The 9,153-nt window shown below is 39.2% G+C and overlaps 1 protein-coding gene across 1 annotated transcript; it reads left to right on the top strand.

Moving 5' to 3' along the window:
- The first annotated feature begins 3,049 nt into the window (after window positions 1–3,049).
- LOC311140076 (forkhead box protein G1-like) lies at window positions 3,050–5,938 on the top strand. The gene has a single exon (XM_084175030.1). It carries the CDS (start codon window positions 3,080–3,082, stop codon window positions 4,214–4,216), a length of 1,137 nt encoding a protein of 378 aa, XP_084031156.1. The 5' UTR covers window positions 3,050–3,079; the 3' UTR covers window positions 4,217–5,938.
- The last annotated feature ends 3,215 nt before the right edge of the window (window positions 5,939–9,153 follow it).

Here is a 9,153-nt window from a genome sequence, read left to right as displayed (position 1 = left end):
GGCTTCTCATCACTTAAGATTAGATTTGTTGGGGCTGTGTTTGAGATTTGTTAAATGGAGGATTTTGTCTCAGCTGTCATACAGTACAAACAAAGTCTGCATGATCTAAAAATCAACACATTATTCCCAATTGCAATGTAATCAAAGCCTTAGGCCAACCTCACTGACACAAAATGTACGGAATTATATCCCATCGTGTTTTTCCTCAAAAGGAAAGTTTAATTTCACAAATGATAGGTACAATATAATTATAATACAATATACATGTATTATTGTTTCAATCAAGTAATATAATCTTCACAATGTACCTTTTTAAATAAAAACAAAAATGGAATTGATATCTAAACTTAAATATAGAGAGGCAACTTAGTATTTTATTTTACATAACACCCAAACCTGTTTACAATCATTTCAGACAACCTTGTCCCTGGCCTGTTTTGTTATTCATTCTTACCCCAAAGGCCTACTAGTGGAGCCGCATCACTTACAGTATTAAGGTATTGTTTGACATAAAGGAAGCACAGAGGCAGTAATTAAAGCTAAAAGCCTAAAACATTTCAGATGTTTCGAATTGTATTTCTTCACTAGGTTTCAAAGCACTTGACACGGTAATTGGTAAGTGGTTAATTTACCCAAACGCAACATTTGATAATTTAAAATACCTCTTAAAATACCTCTGGTGAACCATCAATATGTTGATGATGATGTTCAGTGATCAATCCTAACAGCCAATATTACTTTCAATTCAATGTAATTTAAAGTTGGTAATACATTTGAAAAAAATATCCTAAATGAAAATGACACCTCAATGTATCATGATAGAGCATATTACTTTTATAATATCAAGGATGATAATAATCTTGGTTATGAAAACTTTTGAAGTTACAATCTGTGCAAACAATACTTCAAGAATCAAAAATAAAAGACTACTATTCCAACTGAGCTCCTATTACAACTGTCCTACTACTACTACTACAACAACACACACTAATAATAATCATATGAAATTGCACAATTGTAATGGTAGGCCTATGATACACTGCTCAAAAAAATAAAGGGAACACTTAAACAACACAATGTAACTCCAAGTCAATCACACTTCTATGAAATCAAACTGTCCACTTAGGAAGCAACACTGATTGACAATAAATTTAACATGCTGTTGTGCAAATGGAATAGACAACAGGTGGAAATTATAGGCAATTAGCAAGACACCCCCAATAAAGGACTGGTTTTGCAGATGGTGACCACAGACCACTTCTCAGTTCCTATGCTTCCGGGCTTATGTTTTGGTCACTTTTGAATGCTGGCGGTGCTTTCACTCTAGTGGTAGCATGAGACGGAGTCTACAACCCACACAAGTGGCTCAGGTAGTGCAGCTCATCCAGGATGGCACATCAATGCGAGCTGTGGCAAGAAGGTTTGCTGTGTCGGTCAGCGTAGTGTCCAGAGCATGGAGGCGCTACCAGGAGACAGGCCAGTACATCAGGAGATGTGAAGGAGGCCGTAGGTGGGCAACAACCCAGCAGCAGGACTGCTACCTCCGCCTTTGTGCAAGGAGGAGCAGGAGGAGCAATGCCAGAGCCCTGCAAAATGGGGGATAACATTTACAGAAAAATGTAATGTATATACAAGTACAAATAAACAAAACCATAGAAATTATCATTTCAACCCTGGTTGTAACAGCTTCTTTACACAGTCCTAAACAACGTTTCTGAGATTGAAAACAAATTAAGGCTGTTGCTTATTTGTTCAAGTCAAGTCTACATCATAGGCTATTCTATTTTTAAGTGAATAGCCTAACACAAATGTGTTACTTATAGGGCTACACAGCTTGTTAGTAGCACTAAATGTTATGTTTGTAGTCAATTAGCCTATATTTAGTCACAAAACTGGCCTGCATGCTGCTCAAATAGTGCGCACTCAATGCAGGAACATCACAGTACACTAGAGGCGCTCAAGTAGCGGTGTTCAGCCTGAGGAGGCTCTCTGATGTGCCTCTGATATGTCCAGCACTCAGAACAATAGTATAATTGGAGAGCATCCACAATGCTCAAATCCCCTATTAAATGCATTGTAGCCTATTCAAACCACCATTGTCCTCCATAAAACAGGGCTCACTACGACGAACACTTTAACGCGCACACCACACCACACATAGACAGAAACAGTCACACGAGCATGAACGTATGCCATACAGCCATACTCTTATGGTAAACACACACCCGCAGAGCTTTGGTGTTTTATTTGATTGGAGTCCCCCCGGAGGTCGGGCCCCTCCAGATAGTAGGCTATATGACACGTCATGAGCCATGCATTTTTAAAATTTTTACAGGACATGAGCTTTAAAACTGTAATATTTTCTCTCAGCCTCATGGCAAAATGTGTAGAATAGCAGGAAATTAGCTCTAAAACAGCTACATTTTATCTCAGCCTCATGGCAAAATGTGTAAAATAGCATGAGGCGAGTTAGTAATAAAACTGCACATTTTTTCTCTCTGCCTCATAGATGGGTTGGTTGTTTAGCAACAAAACTGAGCGTGCCCAATTATGGGGCAAAACAGAGGGGGTTGGCTTAGATTGTTGTCAACATGTAAACTATATTTCGTCTAATGTTGATTCAAAAAATTAAATAAATAGCCTACATTTGCACAATGAGCACTTGTCTCTCAAATACATCGTTACAGTTGTTGGTTAGCTAGCTAGCGAATTTTTGCCATATTAGCATTGACATTAAATATTATGAGCATATTAACACGTCATAATCCATTAATTTTATTTTTAGAATGACAGTAAATTAGCTTTAGAACGGGCTGTAACACTGCGCTATGCCATTGGGTAAACGGATACAGCAACTGAGCCGTCCAGTCAAATCCTTACGAAAATGTTTGTTCTATAGGCTATATTGTGCACTGAAAGTCTATTTCGTGTTTCAACAATATCGAATGGGAAAGAGGGATACAAATCTGCAAGTTACAGGCTCCTCCCCTGTAGCCTAGTGATAAAACGGAACCTCCGTAATTACTAATTTCTACATCCCAGTCCCGGCTAACTCTCTATCCTACAAGTTCCTTCATGCATGCAATGTCCTGATCCGATTGCGTCTTACCTTTTACTTTTTAAACACAAATCCCGATCATTTTTGTCAGTGTCGGGCATGGAAGATCAGAAAGAGCCGCCGATGGTGCACCGATCTACTTCGTTTAGTATCAAGAGTCTGCTGCTTCCCTCAAAATGTGACCAACAGGATTCGGTGCTACCGGAAAAAAACACTGCTTCTTCGGGGTCTGATTCGGAAAAATCCCTGGATCCTGATATGGAATCTGCACCTTTGGACCGGGAGAAACAAAAGGAGGGAGACGAGGGTACCTTGCGGTCGACAGAGCCTAGCAAAAATGGGAAATATGATAAACCGCCATTCAGCTACAACGCCTTGATTATGATGGCTATCAGACAGAGTCCGGAGAAGAGACTGACTCTCAACGGTATCTATGAGTTTATTATGAAGAACTTTCCATATTACCGGGAGCACAAGCAAGGCTGGCAAAACTCTATCCGCCACAACCTGAGCCTCAATAAGTGTTTTGTGAAAGTGCCAAGGCATTACGACGACCCGGGCAAAGGGAACTACTGGATGTTGGACCCTTCGAGCGATGATGTGTTTATTGGTGGAACTACGGGGAAACTTCGGAGACGCTCTGCTACCTCCAGGGGCAAGCTGGCGATGAAACGGGGAATGCGCTTCGCGCCTCTCGGTTTGGGAATAAACGATAGGGCAAACAACCCTCTGTATTGGCAAATCTCGCCGTTTTTATCATTGCACCATCCTCATTACAATGGATCATCAGCAGGATTTCTGAACCAAGGGCACGCGTATGGGTCCCTACTCCCCGGGGTGGACCAGCTGAGTAATGGGGACCTTACGCGCCATCTAGGTGTATCTGTCGGTGCTCTGGGCTTGTCAAACAGTTACGGTGTAAGCACGTCTGGTCTATTATCGGGACAGAGTGGCTACTTTGTCTCAGGGAGTCAGCACCAGCCGCCGCATCTCCAGCAGAGCGCGCAGGGCTACGGTGTACCCACGAGCTCGCCACAAACACTGCTCTCGGACTCACTCAGAACGTCCCTACAGTCATTTTCACCGGGAGTTTCTAGCGGGTTTCCAGGAGTGTTGTCACATCAAAAGAGGGTCACTCCAAATGCTTTCTTAAACTGATGGCACAACTAAAACATGGGAAGGACAAATAAAAGCACCATAGAAATGGCAATTCTAGGGGTAAACAAACAGTGATCACTAATTAGGTCAGAAACGATAATTCCTCAAAGCAAATATGGCCATATTAGGCTATTTATCCTGAAGTGCAACGAATTATTATTTTTGCGTTAAATGGACAAAAGTTGTTACCTGTGGGTTTTAAACTGTAACTAGACTTGCCAAATGTAACTATATTTCGGGCTATTTATATCTTGTACAAAGATTGTAATTCTTTGAATCGTTTATTTATGTTTTGTAGGCTATTTATTATACAATGTATTTACATTTTACTGTCAGTGTATTCATCAGTATTGAAGAAAAAACATACAGCATTATTCATTATTTATATAATAATTCATTTAGAAATAGTTTTTTGGGAAAACGCCTTATACAGACCAGGGTTAATAAGACACGCGGGATTGAACAAAAGCCTACAAGTTATGTCTTCTCAGGTTATCCTTCTATAGACTCCACTCTAGGCTACTGCCGTATCTGTAATGTATGCAACACATTTTAGAGAGAAGTGGAGTTTTGTGTGTACTCATAAGTTAATTATAGCCTATTTTGTCCTCTGTTTTGTTGATCGGGCCGTAATGAGCGCATGTAGATTATAGGATACAACAGTGCATGACAGTGCAGACCTCCTCGTATAATAGCATGCCCGGTGACTGACCCTTTGTTCGCATTTGTTTCCATCTTTCATATAAAGCACTTGAGGTTTCAGTTTCTCGTTAAAACCAGTTCCTCTTGTCTTGAACCTTGCCATGCTTGATACGGTGTTATAGGCTACCTATTCAGGCCTGCAAGACATCCCTTTAATTGTCTGATAATTTAGTTTTATTAGGCTACATCAAATATAAATTTGGCAAACCGGCGTAGCCTATAATATCCACACCAATATAGAATGTCTCTTCTAAATCAGTGGTTCCCAATTTTTTCTTAGTCAGGTCTACCTCTTATAATTAAACTCAAATTACGATGTATATAAGGCCTACCAGCTTCCTATAGCTATTGCCCTGACAAAATGACAAAAATGTCTGCTGACCCTTTGCTATTGCCCATGTTATGCTACTTTACTCAACTGTAAATTAGCCTACCTTAGGATTTCAGTTATAGGCTATATCCCACCTCACATTCTGAGAAAAAAATGTTTGATATAGCCTATAAAAAGGGTTTGATATAGCCTAACCTAGGCCTATTCAAATAAATACAACAACAAGATCATCACTGATAGTCTACTTCCTGAATCTGGATTGCGTAACACTGGGGTAGGCCTACAGTACCAGTTTGGCAAACGCTGATCCCAAGAAATAACATTCTGCGTTGTTATTGTAATAAACAGTTAAGCTTTCATTACCCAGTAGGCCTATTTACTAGCAAAATAGTAGCCTACTAATAGGCTACAGGAGAAGAATGCGCTGATTAACACAATACATAACAATTAGGCTACATTTGACACATTTTGGCCTAACATTTGACAGATTTATTTCATTTATTGGGAATACTATACGTTTATTTATTTAACAACATTATATTTTCGAAGTTGACGATTTTTTTTGTAAATGTTATTTCAAAGTTTTGCACTTTTGGTTGTTAGAATAGGCCTACCTAATGTGAGTATTGTCTGTTTTTGTTGCTGTATGTTTTTGAAAAAAATAAACTTGATTAAAGTGTAAGACATTACACGTTTGCAATAAGTTTGCTATCATGAATGAAAGAAGAACAACACAAATCTAATGTAGACCTACTGTTATACATTCAGACACGCTATAGTCAAGAGGAAAACTACACTGAGTGTACAAAACATTAGGAACACCTGATCTTTCCATGACACTCTGACCAGGTGAATCCAGGTGAAAGATATGATCCCTTATTGATGTAACTTGTTAAATCCACTTCAATCAGTGTAGATGAAGGTGAGGAGACAGGTTAAAGAAGGATTTTAAGGCTTGAGACAATTGAAACGTGTATGTGTGCCACTCAAAGGGTGAATGGGCAAGACAAAAGGTTTAAGTGCCTTTGAACGGGGTATAGTATAGGTGCCATGCACACCGGTTTGAGTGTGTCAAGAACTGCACCGCTGCTGGGTTTATCACGCTCAACAGTTTACCGTGTGTATCAAGAATGGTCTACCACCGAAATGACATCCAGACAACTTGACACAACTGTGGGAAGCATTGGAGTCAACATGGGCCAGCATCCCTGTGGAACGCTTTCGACACCTTGTAGAGTCCATGCCCCGACGAATTGAAGCTGTTCTAAAGTCAAAAAGGGGTGCAACTCAATATTAGGACGGTGTTCCTAATGTTTTGTACACTCAGTGTATGTAGCCTAGCATATCCTAATATGTGTTTTATCAACAGAAACAAATACGCTATTTGTTATGGCTGCATGAAAAATTAGCAAATTCACATAAAATTGGGCTTAACGTCTACACCATATAACAGCATCCCATATCCTATCCAATAGTCCGATATTGTTGCTGAATCTAACAAGGTGAAAGGCAAAATCTAAATAAAGATGATAGGTTATGTTTGTCCCAACAACAAAAAAGTGTTTTTCTGTGAAGACCATCAGCCCAAGCAGCCTAATTAATTATTTTCTAATTATCGAAATAGGCAGGACAGTGTAATTTGTTCTGGGTGCAATTACGCATAAAAAATGTATACTTCTGTGGATAAAACTATACATACTAAAGATAAATAATAAATAGTCTAAACGTGTAAATTCAATTGAAATGTGCAATGTGTGGCAATGTGTTCGATATGCATTGCATATGATACAACTGCAGTGAAAGGATCGATGTCCGCTTTCCCTTTCATTAACTGCAATGACGTGGGGTGACATGGCGTACAGTTTGTGTTTCTGAGAGGCAACGTATACAGTTATTCTTCATTTCAAAGCAATATGCTACAATTTATTTAATATCTATGCCCATTCATTTATCATTTTCAAATATTGTATTCACATAAACATAAATTGATTGTGTTTTGTTAGTACAAAATTGTACAAAATGGTCATAGCCCAATCCCACCTAAAATACGTGCCAACCATGCCACATTTATAAAAATTGACCAAATGAATGAAGCTCTAACAATATCGCTACAGTGTAGAACTATAGGCCTACTTTGTTATACAACCATTTGGACAGAAGCGACATATTCATGATTTTTTGTAATTTAATATGGGCTATATTACAATGATTCCACCCTATCTGCAGGGTTTGGGGTAAGGCGAGGCTGATTGAGGGTTAATGTCACGTTTAAGAACGGAATCGGTCTACAACTAACCCAAGCCTCACACAAAACGTGTAACATATAGGGTACAAATAAAAGTGTAATAATGGACTCAAAGTAATAATGGGCAAAAAGTAGTCAGAAAGTGTTGGGTTAATATGTGTAGATCACATTTCTTTGAGTGATTGGACCGCATATACACTCTTAGAATAAAGGGTCCCGAAAGGGTTCTTCGGCTGTCCCCATAGGAGAACCCTTTTTGGTTCCAGGTAGAACCCTTTTTGGTTCCAGGTAGAACTCTTTTGGGTTCCATGTAGAACCCTCTGTGGAAAGGGTTCTACATGGAACCCAAAAGGGTTCTACCTGGGTTATCCTATGGGGACAGCCAGAAAACCCTAGATAGCGCCTTCTTTTTTTTTAAGAGTGTAGGCCTACTTTTCATACACTATTCAAAACGTTCCCGTTGAATCATTAATTTCATTTCTAGGCCTATGTCCCAAAAATAATAGGCCCGATGGTAAAGGCATGGGCTACAGACTCAAGAGTAGCCAGGAGCTAGATGTGGAGGAGGCCTCGCAAGTTTGCTATTGGCGGAGTTGTTTCGGGGGCTCATACTCTAATGTTTAGAAAGGTTGTTGAAGACAAAAACGTAGAGAAAGTGGAACCATATTAGGAAATAAAAATGAAATAAAATATCAGAATGATGCATTGGAACTTTGATGCGACGAGAACAGCAAGACATCACACAAAGGGTAGGCCCTATGTCTTATATGCTACAGAAACGGGATAGAAACAATAATATTCTCCCTGTGTTCAGGATTATTTTATATCCATGGCGTTGGACTTTACAAAACATAAACAAGTTGGACCGTGAGGCATGCATTGCTCTTGCGTCAAGCAATATGCTGCTGGCGGTGTGGGCTGTCTGAACACGTGAATACAAAAATTAGAAGTATTACTATGCTATTTATTTTGAGGATTTATTCACTTAAACCGTATCAATACAAATAGGTTTCCCTATTATATGGACAGAATTAGCGCACCATGTTGATTTAAGTAGGCTATTGTTTTAGTTCTACAACGTGCACAAGATTAGGCTACTGCCAGTGTGCGGGAAAATACCTCTATCTTGGAGTGATCATCCTTATGTTTGTTGTTCATATAGCACATTAGATAAAACTAGTATTGTTCTTGACTACTTTGGTCATGCTCCTCCACATTTTACATGCATTATCGCATTTCTACTAGAGCATAGGCTAACGATATCAGAATGTAACTATTCCAAGCTCCTATATTCACGAGAAAGGTCAAATATTTTAGATACGTTCAGATAAAACACTTTAGATACATTGTTATTATGGATCCGTTTAAATAATTCCTCCGTTATTCAATTGATACAGCCTAAACGTGTGTGCTACAGTAGAGTTAAAGAAGAAAACATACAAACCGCTTCTCAGGAAGATATTCCAGAGTATAGCCTTGCCTTAAACAATTATTTGCCTTAAACAATATCCAGAAACAGTACACAACGTATAGCCCGATAAAAGCTTTTCATTATAAATAGTCGGCTACACAATTCAAATGGATGTAATTGGTTTTCAAGTCGAAAAATGAATGCTGTCCCTACTCCCCCGAAGTTCGCACACAGAAGCTTCTGTAGGC

Source organism: Coregonus lavaretus (genome assembly GCF_964263955.1).
Source record: "Coregonus lavaretus genome assembly, chromosome: 1".
Classification (NCBI taxonomy): domain Eukaryota; kingdom Metazoa; phylum Chordata; class Actinopteri; order Salmoniformes; family Salmonidae; genus Coregonus; species Coregonus lavaretus.
This window is presented reverse-complemented; position numbering and strand designations above follow the sequence as displayed.

What these genes read in the sequence shown, in the direction of transcription:
- LOC311140076 (XM_084175030.1), top strand. Translation starts at nt 3,080, where the DNA reads ATGCAATGTCCTGATCCGATTGCGTCTTACCTTTTACTTTTTAAACAC.